This window comes from Xenopus laevis, chromosome 6L (assembly GCF_017654675.1).
Source record: "Xenopus laevis strain J_2021 chromosome 6L, Xenopus_laevis_v10.1, whole genome shotgun sequence".
NCBI classification, from domain to species: Eukaryota; Metazoa; Chordata; class Amphibia; order Anura; family Pipidae; genus Xenopus; species Xenopus laevis.
This window is the reverse complement of record NC_054381.1, coordinates 163,529,581-163,555,079: the sequence shown is the minus strand read 5'-3', so window position 1 is coordinate 163,555,079 and position 25,499 is coordinate 163,529,581. Positions and strand designations below refer to the sequence as shown.

General features: G+C 42.6%; 2 protein-coding genes across 5 annotated transcripts in view; both read left to right on the top strand.

Annotated features, from left to right (window-relative positions):
* LOC108718623 (epiplakin-like) overlaps positions 1-22,877 on the top strand; it is a 32,339-nt gene extending 9,462 nt beyond the window's left edge. Inside the window, exon 3 of the mRNA XM_041566758.1 lies at positions 183-22,877. Within this exon, the coding sequence (XP_041422692.1) occupies positions 239-22,252 (22,014 nt within the window). The 5' untranslated portion in view covers positions 183-238 and the 3' untranslated portion in view covers positions 22,253-22,877. The remainder of the gene's footprint in view (positions 1-182) is intronic.
* A 139-nt stretch (positions 22,878-23,016) lies between these two features.
* The window catches only part of nrbp2.L (nuclear receptor binding protein 2 L homeolog), a 42,952-nt gene continuing 40,469 nt past the window's right edge, over positions 23,017-25,499 (top strand). For 3 of the 4 annotated variants that reach the window (XM_041565584.1, XM_018266732.2, XM_041565583.1), the window contains exon 1: positions 23,017-24,844. In XM_041565584.1, coding sequence (XP_041421518.1) covers positions 24,803-24,844 — 42 coding nt within the window. In that variant the 5' untranslated portion in view covers positions 23,017-24,802. 4 annotated transcript variants of the gene reach the window in all.

Genomic DNA, 25,499 nt, shown 5'->3' with positions numbered 1-25,499 from the left:
TCTTGGATGGTTGGCTGAAAATTAAGCTTTCCTTGGCCTCGCTATGAGATAACCAGGGGTGGCTTCTGTATTATCAATGCTACACCTAGTAACAGTTACTTAATCTCACACATAGCACGGAGATGATGATCCTCACATATTGGTCTGGCCGAATATAACCCTCGTTCATCTTTTATTTGCAGAACGTTCTGTGTTTTGGGACTTGAAGACGGGAGAAGATAAAGTCAAATATTACAACATGGAGAACAAAATCAGTCGCACTGTGACACGCTCTGTAGTCACTCGCACAGCCGTACACTCAACGAGCACCGTGCAAACAAGAGTTGTCCAAAGCCAAGAGACCTCCCAAAGTTCTCACTGGGCCAAGAATCAACAGGAGTTACTGGCTGCTGAGCCCACCAAGGTCTCACCAATCATTGCCGGGTTCTTTGGGGAGAAAAGCAAGGAGAAGATCAGTATCTACCAAGCCCTGCAGGAAAAACTGGTGGCCAAGGAAGTGGCATTGCCAATGCTGGAAGCCCAGGCCGCCACTGGTGATATCATTGATGTAAAGAGCAACCAAAAACTGACAGTGGAGGATGCCGTTGATCAGGGGATAGTTCCCCGGGAATTCCAAGAAAAACTGCTTTTTGCAACCAAGGCAGTGACAGGTTACAAGGACAAAGATGAAATGTTGTCGCTGTTTCAAGCATTCAAGAAAGGCAAAGTCAGTCAACTGAATGTGGTACAACTGCTGGGGGCTCAACTGGCCACTGGTGGTATCATGGATCCTACAAATGGTCAGCGAGTGCCTTTGGAAGAGGCCGTTAAACGAAATCTCCTTGATGAAGAAATGTCTAGAATGTTCTCTAAAAGCAGCGACTCGGTCAAATGCTATCTAGACTCCAATACACAAGAAACTGTAACTTATGAGCAGCTTTTGGCCAAATGCACCACCGATACTGAGACAGGGTTACTCCTTCTTCCACTGCAGGAAACCCTTCAAGGGCTAAGGAAGCCTGTGACTGCAGAACAACTGCTGAAGGCCAATATTATCAGCCAGGCTTCATATGATGATATAAGGCAAGGCAAAGAACGTTTAGAAAATGTTGGGGAGCACCATGAAGTCAAGCAGTGCTTGGGAGGATTGGGGAGCATTGGTGGAATTTATGTAGAGAGCACCAAAGAGAAAATCAGCATCTACCAAGCCATGAAGAAGAACATTCTCCCACCAGATGTGGCAACTGCTCTGCTGGAAGCACAAGCTGCTTCAGGCTTTATAATAGATCCAGTGAGCAACAGAACCTTCACTGTTACAGAAGCCATCAAGGAGGAGCTAATTGGACTTGAACTGATAGAGAAACTACTCTCTGCTGAAAGATCTGTGACTGGATTCAATGACCCATACACCAACAGCAGGATCTCTCTGTTCCAAGCCATCAAGAAAGAACTTATTGACAAGAACCAAGGCATGAATCTGCTGCAAGTCCAGATAGCCACAGGGGGTATCATTGATCCAATTAACAGCTTCTATGTTCCCGTGGAAGTTGCTTACCAGCGAGGATTGCTTGATGAGGAGTTCACACATCTCTTATCAGATCCTCTTAATGGCCCCAAAGGTTTCTTGGATCCGAACACCAATGATATTGTAACTTATGCAGAGCTAAAGGGAAGATGCACTGTGGATCCAGAAACGAAACTCTTCTTTCTCCCTTTAAAACTCACCTTCCAAGGGATAAGAGGCAAAGTTACTGTTGATGAACTGTTGGACTCTCTGATAATTGATAGAGAAACGCTTGAAGACCTACAGCAGGGAACAACATCTGCTAAAGAAGTTGCTGATCTGGAGATGGTGAGACAATATCTTGAAGGCACTGGATGCATCGCAGGTGTGGCCATAGTATCTTCCAGTGAGACAAAGAGTATATATCAAGCAATGAAAGAACATTATCTCTTGTCAGGAACTTCCATTGCTCTTCTGGAAGCCCAGGCAGCCACTGGATTTTTGATGGACCCTGTCAAGAACCTAAAATTTTCTGTTGATGAAGCTGTGAAAAATGGCTTGGTTGGGCCAGAACTTTATGAAAAACTCCTTTCTGCTGAGAAAGCTACAGCAGGGTACAAAGATCCTTATAATGGACAGACAATCTCCCTCTTCCAAGCTATGAAAAGTGGGTTTGTAGAGAGACATCACGGTATTCAGCTCCTGGAAGTGCAGGTGGCCACTGGTGGCATCATCGACCCACTACACAAACACCGTGTCCCAAATGAGATAGCTTACAAGCGAGGCTTTTTTGATGATGAAATGAACAAGAGAATATCTGCCATGAAGGATGAATCCAAGGGATTTTTTGATCCAAACTCAGAAATAAATCTGAGTTATGGAGAGATGTTGCACGGGTGTCTTGTTGATCTCGTTACAGGCCTATATCTTCTTCCAATCTTTGATAAGACTCTTCAAGCATGCAAACTTCCAAATACTCTAACAGACTACCAAACAAAAATGACCCTAAAAGCAGCTAAAATGCCTGTGACTTCTGGGAGATACAAAGCTCAAAACATCTCCATTTGGGAACTCTTATTCTCAGACTATTTCACCACTGAGGAAAGAATTTCACTAGTTAATCGGTTTAAATGCCAGACTGTAACACTGGATGAGTTATCCAGCCAGATCAATACAAGCATTCAGCACATAGTATCAAGCACCAAAGTCTCCTTTGAAGGGCTTAGGGAGCGCGTGACCCCCGGACAGCTCCTGAATTCTGATATCATAGACAAGACTTTGTATGAGAAGCTGGAGCAGGGCGAAGCCTCAGTAAAGGACGTAGTAAACATGGACACAGTAAAGAAATACCTTCAGGGTACTGGGTGCATTGGTGGACTGATTCTTACTGAGACTCAAGAGAAAATGAGTGTCTATCAAGCAAAGAGAAAAGCCCTGCTCAGACCAGGAACATCACTGATCCTCCTGGAAGCCCAGGCTGCAACTGGATTCATCATAGACCCTGTGGAGAACAAGAAGTATTCTGTTGATGAGGCCCTTAAAGCAAATGTTATTGGGCCAGAATTTTATGAGAAGCTGCTTTCGGCAGAGAAATCTGTGACTGGTTACAAAGATCCTTACACTGGGGAGACAATCTCCCTCTTCCAGGCTATGAACAAAGAACTGATCGTGAAGGATCATGGAATACGTCTTCTAGAAGCCCAGATAGCTAGTGGAGGCATCATTGATCCAATAAATAGCCATAGGATTCCAGTGGAGGTTGCTTATAAGCGGGGTTACTTTGACAAAAAAATGAACCTAATCCTCTCAGATCCGAGCGATGACACCAAAGGATTCTTTGACCCAAACACTAATGAAAATCTCACCTATTTACAACTGAAAGAGAAGTGCATTACTGAGCCGCTCACCAACCTCTGCCTCCTCCCTCTGCACAGTAAGAAGAACTTGTTTAGTATCAATGACTACATTAAGGACTCACTCAGAAATCTGGACATTTATGTAAGATATGGAAGATTTAGGGGACAAACAGTCTCTGCTTGGGTTCTAATAAACTCTGAGTACTTCAGTGAGTGGAAAAGGAGATACATCATAGAACAGTACAGACTGCGGAAGAAGACACTTGAGGAGATAACCATTCTAATTCAAGAGGAAATGAACAAGTGGGCCGACATCCGATTCCCTGCTCTTAGGGGGCAAATCCATATTCACCATCTTCTGGAGTATGAGATCATTGACAAACAGCTGTTTCAGCAGGTCCTGGATGGAAACATTAAGGCAGAAGATGTACTGAAATCAGAAAAGGCCCAAAGACATCTGCATGGTTCTGATATACTGGGTGGGGTTATCCTTAAACCATCTAACCAAAGAATCAGCTTCCTGGAGGCAACAAAGAAAAGAATTTTGCTCCCCAGTACAATTCTCCCAATACTTGAAGCCCAGGCTGCTACTGGCCATATAATTGATCCATCAAGCAACCAGAAACTGACTGTTGATGAAGCTCTTAAAGCCGGAGTGATTGATCCACAGCTTTATGATAAACTTTTGACAGCTGAAGAAGCTGTAACGGGCTACAAAGATCCATTTACAGGGAGAAAAATATCCCTCTACCAGGCTATGAGAAAAGGACTTGTGGATGAGAAGCGTGCCACCCAGCTTTTAGATGCCCAGCTGGCCACAGGAGGCATTATTGATCCAGAGACTGCCTTACATCTCCCACTTTCTGTAGCCAATAAACATGGTTTATTTAATGATGAATTGCATAAAAGCTTGTCTACAGATGCCATAAAATCCTACTATGATCCTACCACCAAACAAATGGTGACTTACTCAGAACTGGTCAGTAGCTCAGAGCAGGATAAATCCACAGGTCTCTGTTTGTTTCCACTGCTCGAGGGCTTTGCTGAGGTTCCCACAGATAATATTTACTCTGATGAGGAAGTAAAGGAGACATTCAAAAACACAAGGATCGAAGAAAGGAACACAACATTGTGGTCCCTGATACATCATGGATACTTTACTGAGGAACAGAGATCTCAGATCCTGGAGAGATACAAACTGAAGAAAGCAACATTGCAAGAGGTCACTATTGAGATTCTGCAATTTGTCAAAGATAATGAAATCAAAATGACCACTCATATCAGCTTTGAAGGCCTTCGGGGGAAAGTCCCAGCAATACATCTGCTGGATCTGGGCATTCTAAGTCAGACAGAGTTGAATGAACTTTTGCAAGGGTTGAAGACAATTGAGGAAGTGTCTAAGGTGGAGAGTGTAAAAAAATACCTGGAAGGAACTGGCTGCATCTCTGGGGTCTTCCTACAGTCAACCAATGAGAAAATGAGTTTTTATCAGGCAATTAAAAGAAACCTCATCATGCCTGCCAATGGGTTACTGTTCTTAGAAGCTCAGGCTGCCACAGGGTTTTTAATCGATCCAGTAAACAATCAGAAGTACTTAGTGGATAGTGCTGTTAAGGCTGGTGTTGTGGGACCAGAAGTTCATGAGAAGTTGCTGACAGCTGAGAGTGCTGTGACCGGGTTCCTCGACCCCTATACAGGAAACAAGATTTCACTGTTGCAAGCCATTGGCAAAAATCTACTTCCACATAATGAAGGAGTTCCACTTCTCCAGGCCCAGCTTGCAGCTGGAGGAATTGTTGACCCAAACCACTGCCATTATTTCCCATTACAAATGGCTCACAAACTTGGTTTTCAGGATGATGAAATTGACATGGCCAAATCAACAATCAGTCTAAAAGCTTTCTTTGACCCAAACACCAAAGAGAACCTGTCGTACATGGAGCTAAAAGAGAAATGCTATAAAGACCCAGAGACAAGTCTCCTATTATTACCACTCTCAGAAAGTCCTGCCCTTTATGCTGATGGAAACATTATAAGTGTGCTGAAATCTGTTACAGTCACTGTCCAGGCAGGAAGATTTAAAGGTCAAACTGTCTCTGTTTGGGAACTTCTTAATTCTGAATACATCCACATAAGCAAAGCAAAGGAGTTGCTAACCTACTACAATAAAAGCACTGCTGAGACTCTCCAGTTGCTCATAAAAACAGTCACAACCATCATCGAAGAGACAGAGAAAGGAAGCAAAAAGATACAATTCAAAGGTCTCCGAAGGCAAGTTTCAGCAAGTGACCTGTTCCTCTCCAATGTGATAGACAAACAGACACTTGATGACCTTAATCTCGGGAAGAAAACAATCACTGAAGTCACAGAGATGGACAATGTCAAGCGCTACCTGGAAGGAACAAACTGCATCGCAGGGGTACTTATACAGGCCACCAACAAGAAGATGAGCATCTATGAGGCCATGCTCAAAGGAATTCTCAGACCCGGAACAGCCCTAGTGCTTTTAGAAGCCCAAGCAGCCACTGGATTTATTGTCGACCCTGTGAAAAATGTGAAGTTGTCTGTTGATGAAGCATTAGGCTGTGGACTTATAGGACAGGTGATCTTCAAGAAGTTGCTCTCAGCCGAGCAAGCGGTGACTGGTTACAGAGATCCACACAATGAAGAAAAGATTTCCCTGTTCCAAGCTATGAACAAGAAACTGATTGTGGAAAGTCATGGAATCCGCCTTCTAGAGGCCCAGATTGCTACAGGAGGTATCATTGACCCAGTGCACAGTCACCGAATTCCAGTAGATACGGCTTATAAGCGTGGCTATTTTAATGAAGAAATGAATACAATTCTCTCTGACCCCTCTGATGACACCAAAGGATTCTTTGACCCAAACACCCATGAGAACTTAACTTACCTACAACTGGTAGAAAGATGCATCCAAGACCCTGAGACCGGACTGTATCTCCTACAAGTTGTGAAGAAGGGAGAGAATTACTTTTACATCACTGATACGGTTAAGGAAGAGTTACGGTCAAAACATGTGCTGATGCATCATGGAAATTTCACAAACCAAACAGTATCCATCTGGGAAATTCTTTCTTCTCAGTACATCACAGAGCTCAAGAGGAGAGAACTTGTAAGGCTGTATACAGAGGGAGTAATGACAGAGGAACATCTCATATCCTCTCTAAACAAGCTCATTATGGACTATGAGAGCAAAAGTAACATATTAATGTTCAAGGGGATAAGGGGTGAAGTATCTGCCACAGAACTATTTAATGCAGAGATAATTGACAAAAAGACCCTAGATGACCTGAGGGCTGGCAAAAAAACAGTGCAGGACATTGCTCAGTTGGACTCCATAAAAACATATCTGGAGGGGACAAGCTGCATAGCTGGTGCCTTTTTAGTACCAGACAATGAAACAGTCAGTGTGTATGAAGCCATCAGGAGAGGAATCCTACCTAAAGATATTGGCTTAACACTTCTTGAAGCCCAAGCAGCCACTGGGTTCCTTATAGATCCAGTAAAGAATCAAAGACTTTTTGCTTCTGAAGCATTGGCTGCTGGTCTTATTGGTACCGATGTTCAGAATGAGATTGAACTTGCAGAACAGGCAGTTACTGGATTCCCAGATCCTGTCTCTGCCAATAAACTGTCACTTTTACAAGCCATTATGAAGGGTTTAATTAATAGAGACTATGGACTTTATCTGCTGGAGGCCCAGTTGTCCACCGGAGGTGTAATCGATCCACTTTCAAGCCACAGAGTTCCTCTAGGTGTGGCATATAAGAAAGGGTTTATGGATGAAGATACTTATATCTTTTTATCAGACAGAAAGAAAGGATTTACTGATCCAAACACCCATGAAAGAATGAGTTATAGAAACTTGATGGAAAGGTGCACAAAAGACGCCAAAACTGGACTTTATTTACTTCAACTAGCGAAAAAAAGGGATGAATACTTCTACATTGATAACCCAACCAAAAACATCCTGACATCTACCACATTAAAAATGCATGCTGGAAATTTCCAGGGCCAAGATATTTCTCTGTGGGATATCTTATGCTCCATCTACGTCTCTGAAGAGAAAAGAAAAGAACTCATAAAGAAATATAAAACAGAGACTATGGCAACTCTTAAATCCATGATAGCAACTATAGTGTCCATCATTGAGGAGAAGGAAACCACTCAAAGTGATATTTGGTTCCAAGGATTGAGAAAGCAGGTGACGGCCTCTGAATTGTACAGTGCCGGGATTATCAATAAAGAAACACTAGAGGGGCTCAAGCAGGAACCACACACTATAATAGATGTAGCTCAAAATGAATCTGTCAAGAAATACCTTGAAGGAACCAGTTGCATTGCTGGATTGCTTGTCCCATCCATAGAGAACCCGGCCAAAAAGGTGAAGATGAACATTTACAATGCCATGTTAAAACGCATTCTGAGACCAGGAACTGCACTTGTTCTGCTTGAGGCTCAAGCAGCCACTGGATTTATAATTGACTCCATACAAAATAAGAAACTCGCTGTAGAAGAAGCTTTTGAGGCTGGACTGATTGGCTATGAGATTTACAAGAAGCTCCTTTGTGCAGAAAAAGCAGTGACTGGCTACACTGATCCTTACACTGGCAACAAAATTTCCCTCTTCCAAGCAATGAAAACGGACTTAATTGTGAAAGAACATGGGATCCGTCTCCTAGAAGCCCAAATAGCCACAGGGGGCATTATTGACCCAGTGCACAGTCATCGTGTTCCTGTAGAAGTGGCCTACCAACGTGGATACTTTGATGAAGAAATGAACCAGATCCTCTCTGACCCAACTGATGACACCAAAGGATTCTTTGACCCCAATACCCATGAGAATCTAACTTATATGCAGTTGATCAAACGGTGTGTTCAGGATCCAGAAACAAAGCTGTATATGCTAGAGATATCTGACAGCAAGTTCTCTCTTGTTAACAAACAAAGCGTGCTGCAGCAGAAGACTGTTGAGATGACAACTGGACTGTTCCAAGGCAGGAAAGTCTCTGCCTGGGATCTCATATATTCACAGTACATTTCCACAGAGAAAAGAGATGAACTTCTAAAGAAATATACATCAGGCACCTTGTCCATTGAGGAACTGATAACAATCCTTATCAGTATCATTTATGAGAGAGAAGCAACAGTCCAACCAACAAATACCACCGATGCTGTCCAACAAGATGAACAAATCCAAACATTGTTCCTGTCTGAAAAGGTTGATGTGACAATGGGGGATTTCAAGGGGAAAAGTGTATCCTTGTGGGAGATTCTCAACTCTCACTATATCTCTGAGGATGAAAGAAAAGAACTAATGGAAAAAATGAAATTGGGAAGCATAACCACAGAAGAAATTATAGCCATTGTCATCACTATCATCACCAAAACAGAAATGAAAAATGTTAAGCAAGTGCAGCAGATTGACCCATTTAACCAGTGTCTCCAAGACAACGACATCCAGGAGGCTCTAAAGAATATCAGCATTCATGTGACAAAGGGGCAGTTTCAAGGTCAGGAAATTTCCATCTGGGATCTCCTTCAGTGCAAATACCTAACAGAAGAAACAAGACAAGAATTAATAGGGGATTACAGACTGACCATTGAGGAAATCATAAAGACGGTCACTCAGACGGTTAAAGACACAGAATCCAAGAGTGGCAGATATGAGTTGCGCGATGAAGTGTTCAACGTGTTACAGACCGTGAAGACTGAAATGACAGTTGGTGAATTTAAAGGTCAGAAATATTCTGCATGGGAACTTCTGAACTCAAAATACTTTTCTAAAGATAAAAAGAAAGAACTGCTTGAACAGTTTAATCTAGGAACATTGAACATCCATGAACTGATCCAAATAATCACTAAAATAATAGAGGAAACTGAAGAAAAGACTAAAAAGTTAAAGTTCAAAGGACTGAGAAGGCAAGTGACTGCCACTGAACTGCTCACCTCAGAGATCATTGACCAAGACACCCTACGAGAACTAGCTCAGGGAAGGAAAACGGTGGAAGAGGTGACTGGAATGGATACAGTGAAAAGATACCTTGAAGGAGAGAGTTGCATTTCAGGAATTCTTGTGCCATCTATACAGGAACCCTCACAGAAAGACAAAATGAGCATCTATAATGCTATGCAGAAAAACATCCTGAGACCAGGAACCGCTCTGGTACTTCTAGAAGCTCAGGCAGCCACTGGATTTGTCATTGACCCAATAAATAATGCAAAACTTTCTGTAGATGAAGCAGTAGCTGCTGGTGTCATAGGCAAAGAACTCCATCGAAAGCTCCTTTCTGCAGAACGGGCAGTAACTGGTTATAAGGACCCTTATACTGGTGACAAGCTCTCACTCTTCCAGGCCATGCAGAAAGACCTGATAGTAAAAGACCACGGCATTCGTCTGCTTGAAGCCCAAATTGCTACAGGTGGTATCATTGACCCATTGCACAGCCACCGTGTTCCAGTGGATGTTGCTTACAAAAGAGGCTACTTTAATGAAGAGATGAACCAGATCCTCTCTGATCCTTCTGATGACACCAAGGGCTTCTTTGATCCAAATACCCATGAGAACCTAACTTACATGCAGCTGCTCCAGAGATGCATTAAGGACTCAGATACTGGACTTTACTTACTAGAGGTTAATAGGGCCAAGTCTACTCACTTCAAGGCAGAGACCAATTTTGAAAGAAGATTAAAGTCCCTCACTGTCCATCTAAAGATTGGCCAATACCAAGGGCAGAATGTATCCCTCTGGGAACTTATCAATTCACATTATCTCTCAGAAGAGAAGAGACAGGAGCTGCTAATGAAATACAAAACAGGTGTCATCACTATTAATGAGTTGCAGATAATCATTATAAATACAATTGAAGAGTTGGAAAGTAAAAAGACTATGCATTTGAATGGATCAGTCCATGAAGAGTTGGATCAGCAAACTGTACTGAGCTCTGAGTTTGTGCAGGTTACTAAAGGCAAGTTTATGGGCCAAAAGATCTCTGTCTGGGAGATCCTGAACTCTGAATATATTACAGAAGAGAAGAAGAAAGAGATCCTACAGAAGTACAGCTCAGGGGCTTGGACACTAGCAGAAATCATTAAGATCATTACAACAATCATTGCTGATGTAGAAGAGAATATACAGAAGCTAGAAGCATCTCTTGATATTATACCTGGAAATGAGAAACTCCACAAAGCCCTAAAATCCATAAGAGTCAATGTTCCAGCTGGTGAGTTTCAGAAAGAGAAAGTGTCTCTCTGGGAAATTCTTCACTCAAAATACATCTCATCAGATAAAAGGAACGATCAACTCAACAAGCACCAGGCCACAGTAGACACATTAAAGGGAGTTTTAATAAAACTGATTGAAGACAAAGAAGTGAAGGGAGATGAGGAAGTGAAACAAACACTTGAGCAGAAGTTTGTGGATGTGAGTGTAGGTGAATTTAAAGGACAACATGTTTCCTTGTGGGTTTTGCTTTATTCAAAATATATCTCTGAAGAGAAGAGAAAAGAACTTTTAAAAAAATATAAATCAGGGACATTGACACTGGAAGAAATGTTCAGAATCATCATCACTATTATTGAGGAGATTGAGGAGCAAAGTCACAAGTTAAAGTTCAAAGGACTCAGGAGGCAGGTGACAGCTACCGAGCTTCTCCAATCTGAAATCATTGACCATAATACCATGAATGAGTTGACTCAAGGCATTTGGACAGTGGAACAAGTGACTCAGATGGACTCAGTGAAACGATATCTTGAGGGGACTAGTCCCATAGCTGGTGTTTTTGTTACCTCTAAGAAAGAAGGCTCACAAAGAGAGAAGATGACCATTTATGATGCCATGTTAAGAAGAATATTGAGGCCAGGGACAGCATTGGTTCTTCTTGAAGCACAAGCAGCTACTGGGTTTGTAGTTGACCCTATACAGAATAGAAAACTTTCTGTTGAGGAAGCTCAAACTGCTAGACTTATTGGCCCTGAGATTTACAATAAACTTCTGTCTGCAGAAAGAGGAGTGACCGGCTACACTGACCCCTACACTGGAAACAAAATCTCCCTCTTTCAAGCCATGAAGAAAGAGCTGATTGTTAAAGACCATGGTATCCGTCTCCTAGAAGCACAGATTGCCACTGGTGGTATCATCGACCCTGTGCACAGTCACCGAGTCCCTGTAGAGGTGGCCTACAAGCGAGGCTACTTTGATGAAGAAATGAATATAATACTTTCTGACCCCAGTGATGACACAAAAGGTTTCTTTGATCCCAATACTCATGAGAATCTCACTTACATGCAGCTTCTCCAGAGATGTGTTGAAGACCCAGACACAGGGATGTTCATGTTGGATGTGAAAGACACCAAAGCCTCTCTTGTACAAACAGACTACACAACTACACTGCAGTCTAAAACTGTTCATATCCAGTCTGGTGAATACCAGGGCAAGAATGTGTCTGTTTGGGAACTTCTCAGTTCTAAATATATTTCAGCTGAGAAAAGAGAGGATCTCTTAAAGAAGTACAGATCTGGAAGCTTGTCCACTGACGAACTCATAACTATTATTATTACCATCATTAATGAGACAGAGGCAAGTGTGTCATCAAAAGACTCAACTGACAGTAATAATGAAGATGATCAAATTATGATATTATTCCAATCAGAAAAAGTATCCATGTCAGTGGGGGATTTCAAAGGACAGAGTGTTTCACTTTGGGAACTTCTTAATTCTCATTATATCTCAGATGAAAAGAGGAGGGAGTTATTAAGCAAAGTGAAATCAAGGACTTTGACTCTCCAAGAAACTCTTACAATTATAATCAATATCATCCAAGAAACTGAGCAAAACATAAGTATTATGGTGCAACAACATCCACAGGTGTCAGTTGAACAAGGTCTAAAATCGGATCCTGCAGTTCATGCTGATGAAATCCAGAAATCACTTCAAAATATCAATGTTCATGTCAGGACCGGTGAATTTCAAGGTCAAGATGTTTCTGTCTGGGATTTACTTCACTCAAGATATATAAGTGAAGAGATGAGAAAGCAACTGATTGGTAATTATGAGTTGACTGTTCAAGACTTGATAGCAATTGTTGTTCAACTAGTGGAACAGAAGAGCAGCAAATCACCTTTACATGCAGAATACAACATGACTGAGGAAGCACTCAATGTTCTACAGATGGAGACAATGGAAATCTCTATAGGAGAATTTAAGGGCCAGAAGCATTCTCTGTGGCAAATAGTCACATCTAAATACTTATTTGAAGACAAAAAGAAAGAACTACTTGAGCAGTTTAATCAGGGGACTGTTAGTGTGCATCAACTAATCCAAACAATCATCACAATTATTGAAGAAATTGAACAGAAGAGTAACAAGTTGAAGTTCAAAGGACTGAGAAGGCAAGTGACGGCCATTGAACTGCTCACCTCAGAGATCATTGACCAAGACACTCTACGAGAACTAGCTCAGGGAAGGAAAACTGTGGAAGAGGTGACTAAAATGGATACCGTGAAAAGATACCTTGAAGGAGAAAGTTGCATTGCAGGAATTCTTGTGCCATCCATAAAGGAACCCTCACAGAAAGACAAAATGAGCATCTATAATGCTATGCAGAAAAACATCCTGAGACCAGGAACCGCTCTGGTACTTCTAGAAGCTCAGGCAGCCACTGGATTTGTCATTGATCCAATAAATGATGCAAAACTTTCTGTAGATGAAGCAGTAGCTGCTGGTGTCATAGGCAAAGAACTCCATGGAAAGCTCCTTTCTGCAGAACGGGCAGTAACTGGTTATAAGGACCCTTATACTGGTGACAAGCTCTCACTCTTCCAGGCCATGCAGAAAGACCTGATAGTAAAAGACCACGGCATTCGTCTGCTTGAAGCCCAAATTGCTACAGGTGGTATTATTGACCCATTGCACAGCCACCGTGTTCCAGTGGATGTTGCTTACAAAAGAGGCTACTTTGATGAAGAGATGAACCAGATCCTCTCTGATCCTTCTGATGACACCAAGGGCTTCTTTGATCCAAATACCCATGAGAACCTAACTTACATGCAGCTGCTCCAGAGATGCATTAAGGACTCAGATACTGGACTTTACTTGCTAGAGGTTAATAGGGCCAAGTCTACTCACTTCAAGGCAGAGACCAATTTTGAAAGCAGATTAAAGGCCCTCACTGTCCATCTAAAGATTGGCCAATACCAAGGGCAGAATGTTTCCCTCTGGGAACTTATCAATTCACATTATCTCTCAGAAGAGAAGAGACAGGAGCTGCTAATGAAATACAAAACAAGTGCCATCACTATTAATGAGTTGCAGATAATCATTATAAATACAATTGAAGAGTTGGAAAGTAAAAAGACTATGCATTTGAATGTATCAGTCCATGAAGAGTTGGATCAGCAAACTGTACTGAGCTCTGAGTTTGTGCAGGTTTCTAAAGGCAAGTTTATGGGCCAAAAGATCTCTGTCTGGGAGATCCTGAACTCTGAATATATTACAGAAGAGAAGAAAAAAGAGATCCTACAGAAGTACAGCTCAGGGGCTTGGACACTAGCAGAAATCATTAAGATCATTACAACAATCATTGCTGATGTAGAAGAGAATAGGGAGAAACTTGAGGCAAAGGAAACAGAAAGCTCATCAGTTTCTCTCCATTCAACCACAGATACAAATAAGCAACTCCACAAATCTCTGGATGTCATTACAGTTAGAGTCCCGGCTGGTGAGTTTCAGAAAGAGAAAGTGTCTCTCTGGGAAATTCTTAACTCAAAATATATCTCATCAGATAAAAGGAACGATCAACTCAACAAGCACCAGGCCACAGTAGAGGCATTAAAGGGAGTTTTAATAAAACTGATTGAAGACAAAGAAGTGAAGGGAGATGAGGAAGTGAAACAAACACTTGAGCAGAAGTTTGTGGATGTGAGTGCAGGTGAATTTAAAGGACAACAAGTTTCCTTGTGGGTTTTGCTTTACTCAAAATATATCTCTGAAGAGAAGAGAAAAGAACTTTTAGAAAAATATAAATCAGGGACATTGACACTGGAAGAAATGTTCAGAATCATCATCACTATTATTGAGGAGATTGAGGAGAAAAGTCACAAGTTAAAGTTCAAAGGACTCAGGAGGCAGGTAGCAGCCACCGAGCTTCTCCAATCTGAAATCATTGACCAGAATACCATGAATGAGTTGACTCAAGGCATTTGGACAGTGGAACAAGTGACTCAGATGGACTCAGTGAAACGATATCTTGAGGGGACTAGTCCCATAGCTGGTGTTTTTGTTACCTCTAAGAAAGAAGGCTCACAAAGAGAGAAGATGACCATTTATGATGCCATGTTAAAAAGAATATTGAGGCCAGGGACAGCATTGGTTCTTCTTGAAGCACAAGCAGCTACTGGGTTTGTGGTTGACCCTATACAGAATAGAAAACTTTCTGTTGAGGAAGCTCAAACTGCTAGACTTATTGGCCCTGAGATTTACAATAAACTTCTGTCTGCAGAAAGAGGAGTGACAGGCTACACTGATCCCTACACTGGAAACAAAATCTCCCTCTTTCAAGCCATGAAGAAAGAGTTGATTGTGAAAGACCATGGTATCCGTCTCCTAGAAGCACAGATTGCCACTGGTGGTATCATCGACCCTGTGCACAGTCACCGAGTCCCTGTAGAGGTGGCCTACAAGAGAGGCTACTTTGATGAAGAAATGAATATAATACTTTCTGACCCCAGTGATGACACAAAAGGTTTCTTTGATCCCAATACTCATGAGAATCTCACTTACATGCAGCTTCTCCAGAGATGTGTTGAAGACCCAGACACAGGGATGTTCATGTTGGATGTGAAAGACACCAAAGCCTCTCTTGTACGAACAGACTACACAACTACACTGCAGTCTAAAACTGTTCATATCCAGTCTGGTGAATACCAGGGCAAGAATGTGTCTGTTTGGGAACTTCTCAGTTCTAAATATATTTCAGCTGAGAAAAGAGAGGATCTCTTAAAGAAGTACAGATCTGGAAGCTTGTCCACTGACGAACTCATAACTATTATTATTACCATCATTAATGAGACAGAGGCAAGTGTGTCATCAAAAGACTCAACTGACAGTAATAATGAAGATGATCAAATTAAGATATTATTCCAATCAGAAAAGGTATCCATGTCAGTGGGGGATTTCAAAGGACAGAGTGTTTCACTTTGGGAACTTCTTAATTCTCATTATATCTCAGATGAAAAGAGGAGGGAGTTATTAAGCAAAGTGAAATCAAGGACTTTGACTCTCCAAGCAACTCTTACAATTATAATCAATATCATCCAAGAAACTGAGCAAAACATAAGTATTATGGTGCAACAACATCCACAGGTGTCAGTTGAACAAGGTCTAAAATCAGATCCTGCAGTTCATGCTGATGAAATCCAGAAATCACTTCAAAATATCAATGTTCATGTCAGGACCGGTGAATTTCAAGGTCACGATGTTTCTGTCTGGGATTTACTTCACTCAAGATATATAAGTGAAGAGATGAGAAAGCAACTGATTGGTAATTATGAGTTGACTGTTCAAGACTTGATAGCAATTGTTGTTCAACTAGTGGAACAGAAGAGCAGCAAATCACCTTTACATGCAGAATACAACATGACTGAGGAAGCACTCAATGTTCTACAGATGGAGACAATGGAAATCTCTATAGGAGAATTTAAGGGCCAGAAGAATTCTCTGTGGCACATACTCACATCTAAATACTTATCTGAAGACAAAAAGAAAGAACTACTTGAGCAGTTTAATCAGGGGACTGTTAGTGTGCATCAACTTATCCAAGCAATCATCACAATTATTGAAGAAATTGAACAGAAGAGTAACAAGTTGAAGTTCAAAGGACTGAGAAGGCAAGTGACTGCCATTGAACTGCTCACCTCAGAGATCATTGACCAAGACACTCTACGAGAACTAGCTCAGGGAAGGAAAACTGTGGAAGAGGTGACTAAAATGGATACAGTGAAAAGATACCTTGAAGGAGAAAGTTGCATTTCAGGAATTCTTGTGCCATCTATAAAGGAACCCTCACAGAAAGACAAAATGAGCATCTATAATGCTATGCAGAAAAACATCCTGAGACCAGGAACCGCTCTGGTACTTCTAGAAGCTCAGGCAGCCACTGGATTTGTCATTGATCCAATAAATGATGCAAAACTTTCTGTAGATGAAGCAGTAGCTGCTGGTGTCATAGGCAAAGAACTCCATGGAAAGCTCCTTTCTGCAGAACGGGCAGTAACTGGTTATAAGGACCCTTATACTGGTGACAAGCTCTCACTCTTCCAGGCCATGCAGAAAGACCTGATAGTAAAAGACCACGGCATTCGTCTGCTTGAAGCCCAAATTGCTACAGGTGGTATTATTGACCCATTGCACAGCCACCGTGTTCCAGTGGATGTTGCTTACAAACGAGGCTACTTTGATGAAGAGATGAACCAGATCCTCTCTGATCCTTCTGATGACACCAAGGGCTTCTTTGATCCAAATACCCATGAGAACCTAACTTACATGCAGCTGCTCCAGAGATGCATTAAGGACTCAGATACTGGACTTTACTTGCTAGAGGTTAATAGGGCCAAGTCTACTCACTTCAAGGCAGAGACCAATTTTGAAAGCAGATTAAAGGCCCTCACTGTCCATCTAAAGATTGGCCAATACCAAGGGCAGAATGTTTCCCTCTGGGAACTTATCAATTCACATTATCTCTCAGAAGAGAAGAGACAGGAGCTGCTAATGAAATACAAAACAAGTGCCATCACTATTAATGAGTTGCAGATAATCATTATAAATACAATTGAAGAGTTGGAAAGTAAAAAGACTATGCATTTGAATGTATCAGTCCATGAAGAGTTGGATCAGCAAACTGTACTGAGCTCTGAGTTTGTGCAGGTTTCTAAAGGCAAGTTTATGGGCCAAAAGATCTCTGTCTGGGAGATCCTGAACTCTGAATATATTACAGAAGAGAAGAAAAAAGAGATCCTACAGAAGTACAGCTCAGGGGCTTGGACACTAGCAGAAATCATTAAGATCATTACAACAATCATTGCTGATGTAGAAGAGAATAGGGAGAAACTTGAGGCAAAGGAAACAGAAAGCTCATCAGTTTCTCTCCATTCAACCACAGATACAAATAAGCAACTCCACAAATCTCTGGATGTCATTACAGTTAGAGTCCCGGCTGGTGAGTTTCAGAAAGAGAAAGTGTCTCTCTGGGAAATTCTTAACTCAAAATATATCTCATCAGATAAAAGGAACGATCAACTCAACAAGCACCAGGCCACAGTAGAGGCATTAAAGGGAGTTTTAATAAAACTGATTGAAGACAAAGAAGTGAAGGGAGATGAGGAAGTGAAACAAACACTTGAGCAGAAGTTTGTGGATGTGAGTGCAGGTGAATTTAAAGGACAACAAGTTTCCTTGTGGGTTTTGCTTTACTCAAAATATATCTCTGAAGAGAAGAGAAAAGAACTTTTAGAAAAATATAAATCAGGGACATTGACACTGGAAGAAATGTTCAGAATCATCATCACTATTATTGAGGAGATTGAGGAGAAAAGTCACAAGTTAAAGTTCAAAGGACTCAGGAGGCAGGTAGCAGCCACCGAGCTTCTCCAATCTGAAATCATTGACCAGAATACCATGAATGAGTTGACTCAAGGCATTTGGACAGTGGAACAAGTGACTCAGATGGACTCAGTGAAACGATATCTTGAGGGGACTAGTCCCATAGCTGGTGTTTTTGTTACCTCTAAGAAAGAAGGCTCACAAAGAGAGAAGATGACCATTTATGATGCCATGTTAAAAAGAATATTGAGGCCAGGGACAGCATTGGTTCTTCTTGAAGCACAAGCAGCTACTGGGTTTGTGGTTGACCCTATACAGAATAGAAAACTTTCTGTTGAGGAAGCTCAAACTGCTAGACTAATTGGCCCTGAGATTTACAATAAACTTCTGTCTGCAGAAAGAGGAGTGACAGGCTACACTGACCCCTACACTGGAAACAAAATCTCCCTCTTTCAAGCCATGAAGAAAGAGTTGATTGTGAAAGACCATGGTATCCGTCTCCTAGAAGCACAGATTGCCACTGGTGGTATCATCGACCCTGTGCACAGTCACCGAGTCCCTGTAGAGGTGGCCTACAAGAGAGGCTACTTTGATGAAGAAATGAATATAATACTTTCTGACCCCAGTGATGACACAAAAGGTTTCTTTGATCCCAATACTCATGAGAATCTCACTTACATGCAGCTTCTGCAGAGATGTGTTGAAGACCCAGACACAGGGATGTTCATGTTGGATGTGAAAGACACCAAAGCCTCTCTTGTACGAACAGACTACACAACTACACTGCAGTCTAAAACTGTTCATATCCAGTCTGGTGAATACCAGGGCAAGAATGTGTCTGTTTGGGAACTCTTGCAGTCTCATTATATTTCAAAGGAAAAACGAGAGGAACTTTTAAAAAAATACTCATCGGGAAGTTTCTCAGTTACAGATCTAGAAACTCTAATTATCACAATCATCTCTGAAACAGAGCAAGCAAAAGCTGCAGTCGTAACAAAGGAAGATCCAAAAATCCAAACAACTCTAAAATCTGTAACTATTGATATCTCTGTCGGGAGTTTCCAGAAAAAATCAATGACAATCTGGGATCTTTTAAGTTCAGATTACTTTTCTGAGAGTGAAAGAAAAGATCTAATAGAGAAGCTCCATGCTGGGATATTGACTTTAGAAGAAATAATCAAGTTTATTGTCACTGTAGTTACAGAGAAAGAAACAAAGACCCTAAAAAGTGTCACCACGACAACTCAAGTTCCGAGGAAGGAGATAAAACAGAAATCTAATGACCTTAGCCAGTGGCCCCCGGAAGAGCAACTTCAGAAAGCTTTGGAGGCTATTCCATATGAAGTGTCCCGACAACAAACTGAAGGGGAGAAACAAGACAGTGTGTCCATTTGGGGCTTTTTGCAAAGTGAGAAACTGCCTGATGAGAAAAGAAAAGAATTGTTACAGAGATGTAAAAACACAATACAAGAGGTTCTGAGTGGCTGCATCAAACTCATCCAGGGAAGTGGAGAGTTACAGTTTTCAACTGAAACCTTTTCTGTTGATGAGCAAACACAGAAGTTATTACAAAATACAACAACTGAAATTTCTGTTGGTGAATTCAAAGGTCAAAAGATGTCACTGTGGAACCTTCTTCTCTCCAAATACATATCATCTGAGAAAAGAAAGGAAATATTAATGGCATATCTTACCGGATCCTCCTCTATCCAGGACATTATAAGAATCATCACCATCATTATAGAAGAGACTGAAGAAAGATCTAGTAAGATTATTTTCAAGGGGCTCAGACAACAGGTTACGGCTGCAGAATTGCTGAACTCTGAAATTATTGACCAAAAGACCCTTGACGATCTCTCCAAAGGAAGCAAGACCCTGGAGGAGATAACTCAAATGGACTCTGTGAAAAGATATTTGGAAGGAACAAGCTGCATAGCTGGAGTGTTTGTCCCTTCAAAAAAACATCCTTCTAAGATGGAGAAAATGAGTATTTACCAAGCTATGCGGAAACATGTTTTAAGACCAGGCACTGCCTTGGTGCTTTTAGAAGCTCAAGCTGCAACTGGCTTTATAATTGACCCAATCAACAACAGAAAACTGTCAGTAGATGAAGCCATTTCTTCTGGGGTGGTTGGAAAAGAGCTTCATGCAAAACTCCTATCTGCAGAACGTGCGGTTACTGGCTACAAAGATCCCTACACTAGTGAAAAGATTTCCCTCTTCCAAGCCATGAAGAAGGATCTCATTGTCAAAGACCATGGTATCCGTCTTCTAGAAGCACAGATTGCCACGGGAGGTGTCATAGACCCTGTGTACAGTCATCGTGTCCCTGTGTCGGTTGCCTACAAGCGCGGGTACTTTGATCAAGAAATGAACCAGGTTCTTTGTGACCCTACTGATGATACCAAGGGTTTCTTTGACCCAAACACTCATGAGAATCTCACCTATATGCAGCTGTTACAAAGGTGCATTCAAGACCCAGACACTGGGCTGAGTATGCTAGAGGTGAAGGATGGGAAGTCACCACTTTTCCAGGTTGACAAGACAATACAAACCTCCTTGCAGTCTCAGACTATGAACATTAGGGTCGGTCAGTACAAAGGTCTGAATATCTCTGTCTGGGAACTTCTCACTTCTCACCATCTTTGTGAAGCTGAAAAGGAAAGGCAAGACCTTCTAATGAAGTACAAAGCTGGATCAACCACTGTGCAGAAGCTTATGGAAGAGCTTGCATTACTAGTTGAGAAGACTGAAGAGAAGAGAAGCAGCTTTACAGTAGGAAGCTCCACCTTAACCCAGGCCTCTAAAGAGGACACTGAAAAAAAGAAGCACATTTTCCTGAAGTCTGTGGAGGTTGAATTGACTGCCGGCCATCTCAAAGGCCAAAAGAGTTCCCTTTGGCAGCTTCTCAACTCTTCATATATCACAGATGAGAAAAGAAATGAACTGCTTAATAAGTATGAAAGTGGAACCCTAACACTTGAACAGCTCATGCAGTCAATCATAGCCATCATGGTGGAAGCAGAGAAAACTGTCATAAATGGTTCAGATGAAGCTGGTGTAACGGAATCAGGAAAGGCAGGTGATGATTGCCCATCAGGACCAATAATTCAGTCCCTGACCCATTTATCGACCTTCCTTTCCACTGATGAATTCCATGGTCCCAGTGTTTCTCTGTGGGATATACTTCACTCAAAGGCCATCAGCAAATCAGAGAGAGAGAACATGCTGAAGAAATACTTGCTCACAATTGAAGAGGTCATTGCAGTGCTCAACAAGTTGTTTCCTACCTCTGAAGGGCAATCGTTGGAGCAATATGGTCAAACAGCTTCATTTTTAAAGTCTGTAACTGTTCAAGTTTCTATTGGAGAATTTAAGGTAGAAGGCAAAGCTCATTCACTCTGGGAGCTTCTACACTCTAAATACATCACCCCAGAGAAGAGGAAGGAACTTATTGAAAAGTTTGAGTCCAAAATGTTGACATGGGAAGAAATCTTCCAAATAATTGTCACTATTATAAAGGAGACAGAAGAGAGGGGTCGGAACCTCAAGTTTAAGGGTCTCAGGAAGCAGGTCTCAGCATCTGAGCTCCTCCAGTCACAAATCATTGATCAAGACACCCTCATAGACCTGACACTGGGAAAAAAGACATTGGCTGAAGTCACAGAGATGGATTCAGTAAAGAGATACTTAGAGGGAACAAGCTGCATTGCTGGTGTTTTAGTGTCTTCTAAAACTGACCCATCAAAGAAGGTGAAGATGAGCATCTATGATGCCATGTTAAAGGGTATCCTGAGGCCGGGGACTGCCCTTGTGTTATTGGAAGCACAAGCAGCCACTGGTTTTGTCATTGACCCCATTAAGAACATAAAACTTTCAGTGGATGAAGCAGCTGCCTCAGGGGTAATAGGACAAGAGCTCCACGCCAAGCTTCTGTCTGCGGAGAAAGCCGTAACCGGTTACAATGACCCCAGCACCAGCCAAAGAATTTCTCTTTTCCAAGCAATGCAGAGAGAGCTCATTGTTAAAGACCACGGCATCAGGCTCCTAGAAGCTCAGATTGCAACAGGGGGCATCATCGACCCAGTTCACAGTCACCGTGTGCCGGTGGAAGTGGCCTACGAACGTGGTTACTTTGATGAAGAGATGAACCAAATACTCTCTGATCCCACGGATGACACCAAAGGTTTCTTTGACCCAAATACCCATGAGAACCTCACCTACATGCAGCTCCTCCAAAGATGTGTCCAAGACCCAGACACGGAGCTGTTTATGCTGGGGGTCAACACAAAATAAATTACATAGAAAACATTTGGTGATGTCTCCATCACTGTCATGAGACTGAGGCTGCCCAAATTTAGCCATCAGGAGATAGTCCTTCTAGATCTTTCTGTGATGCCTGCATTGGGTGGGATCTTCTGTGCGGGGACAACACTGCTCTTTACTGGACTCTTTCTCTATATCTCTATCAATCCCTATCCATGAACTAATTCCTACTCACATGGGAGATCTTCTGGGAGCAATTGCACTGGGAAAATGATCCCGTCTCCACTAACGACTTCAATTACTCTTTACAATGTTTACGCTGGTGTATAATAATAATTAGCATGTTGGGAGAAGATTGTAATGTGCCTTTAACAAGGGTGGTTTGTTTCTTAGCAGGAACATGTAATAATGTATAAGGATCTCATACCTTCCCTGTGTATTTGTACCTGTGGGGTGGGAGCTGCCATGTTATTCCTATTCTGAGCCTACATTTAGCTTGAGCCATTTTATGGAAACAAAATGGCGGCCCCTATACATAAATACATATGTACAGAGAAGGAATGTTAAGGAAGAGACACCTGGGAGTTTCCTTGTCTGGGAGTAAAAGAGACTCTACTTTCTTTGTTTTGTATAAATAAACTGCTGTCTCAGCAAATGTCCTTTGTCATTAAATACCCCCCGGGGCAATACTTTTCATTCTACATGGAATTCATAGGAAAAGGATTCAGTTTGTAGGAGCAGCGCTTCTGAATATTATTGATCCTGATTGAAGTTCAGATCTCACATCCAGATGACGCCCAATGAAAACAAAATCCCACCGGGGGCTGCAGTAAATTGAGAAGGTTATTCCATTGCCCCCACAGGAGAGCTCCAAGTCAGAATCATGCGGTATTGGGGTACGGTATCCTCTATAAATTGCTGTGTTTGTGGAGAAAGGGGTTCACTTGGGCCGCACTGTATAAAAAGGCATGGGGCTACGGCAAACAGGGTGTTGGCATGTGCCACCTACTAGCCACAAATCTCTGTGGGTCACTTCCGTGGATGCTCCATATGACATTGGGCTTCACAATCTTTTGGTTGCCAGGGTTATTGATCTTAGCAACAAACATCATTTGTAGTTTTTCATTTCCTGCCCCATTTTCCTACAGCCCCGTGAAGTTTAGGCCCAGGTTAATACAGACCAATGGAGGTTGGGTTTCTGCCATCTTGTTTCTGTGAGCTCAGCCCCAATACACAAGCTCTCCCACTTCATTTGGACTTGGGTTAAAGCACCAGCAATGGAGCAAAATGTAAAGGACCAAGCCCAGGTCACGAGGTCACTGAATGGCAGAAATGACTATTGTCAATAACATCCAAGTCTCAGATGGAAGTGGGTTAAGGGGGACACTCATGTTACAAGTGGTACCAAACACTACAATGAGGTTCAGGTTAGTTCTTAGAACATGTCTCTAGGTACTGGTACTGGTTCTGGCCCCTTCAGTTCATTCTTCTCCAACACACACACATTATAGGGAAGATTTCTCATTGTGGGGCCCCTGACTGGGTATTTAGTGTACAATGGAATCCAGAGTTCTAGGTGTGCCAGCTTTCTGGGTTCAGCTCAGTTCTACATGTACAACTGTTTCTCGGTCCAGCAAACTTCTAGGTGTGCTTGGTTCTGCTGGGTTGCAGGTGCATCCATGTTCTGGGTTCCTCAGAGTTCTGTGTGTATCTATGTTGGGTTCAGCTGTTTTTTAGGGGAACCGGTGCTCTGGTTTCAGTTGAGTTCTAGATGCACCCATATTATGGGTTCTAGGTGCATCCTGTTATGGGCTGAGTTGAGTTCTAGGTACATCAATTTTCTGGGTCCCATTGGGTTCTATGTGTACCCTTATTCTGTGTTTAATTGGGTTCTAGATGCACCCATGTTCTGGGTTTAGTTGGGTTCTAGGTGCAGCCATATTCTGGGTTTAGTTGGGTTCTAGATTCACCCATGTTCTGTGCTCCGCTGGGTTCTAGGTGCATCCATTTTCTGGGCTGGGTTGAGTTCTAGGTGCAGCCATATTCTGGGTTCAGATGGGTTCTAGACACACCCTTGTTCTGGGTTCAGTTGGGTACTGACTCTATGGAATCTCTGGTCTCTCTATAACAGTATCAAGTATCTCTGCCCCTCCCCCACTCAGCCCCTGATACTAATTGAGGGGTCGCATGTCTGTCACTAGCTGATTGTTTAATAACATCTCCCTCCATAAGAGAATAAGGGGGAGGGATTGGTCAGTGTGCCCCCCCCCACTTCACTGCCAAAACTCGTTGGTCCAGGGGCCACGCCCACAATAACTCCTCCCTCCTCTCTGGTTTGTCACGTGACTGGTTCAGCTCTGGGCGATGTTTCCCCCCAAACCCCTGTCTGTGTAATTTCGCTCGGTCGGTCCGTGACGTCAGTCCGGTGGTCACGTGCTGCGGTCAGTCAGTACCCAGAGCGGCCGGCAGGGGTCAGTGCGGCGCAAGTGAAAGTCAACTCGGATCTCTGAGAGGGAAACTCGGGGAGGAGGAGAGTCCGGACTTCGGGATCGCCGGGATTGTGGCTCCATTGCTCCGGGGATGGCTCTGCATGTCGGATCCGCTCTGACTGACCTGAAACCGGTACGTGCCCGTCTGTAGCCCGACCCCTCTCCCTGCGCCTCTGCGGATTTATTACCCGAATTCTACCTGCGCCTGGGAGGGGCTAATTCTCCTCTTATTCTCTATTTACTTCTCTCCTCTAATTCTCTATTCACTTCTCTAATTCTGTAACTGCGCTTATTCTGAGCCACAAATCCCCTCACTGACAACTCCCTGGCTAAAATAGGGGCCTCCTGGCCATAATGTCTCCTGGGCTGGGGAGCTAGCAATCTATTTACACTATCACTTTCCTCTGCACTGAGGCCACCACTGTCCAACCTCTCTCTATACACTCAGTGACACTCCCTGGCACACCAGCTGATTGGCCCCTACATGGCTATTCCTTGGGCTGCAGAACTAGCAATCTACTCACATTACCTGCCAAGTCACACAAGTACCAGGAAATACTCTCCCCCATGCAAAGGAAGTAGAGACAGTCACACGAGTACCAGGAAATACACTCCCCCGTGCAAAGGAAGTAGAGACAGTCACATGAGTACCAGGAAATACACTCCCCATGCAAAGGAAGTAGAGACAGTCACACGAGTACCAGGAAATACACTCCCCCGTGCAAAGGAAGTAGAGACAGTCACACGAGTACCAGGAAATACACTCCCCCGTGCAAAGGAAGTAGAGA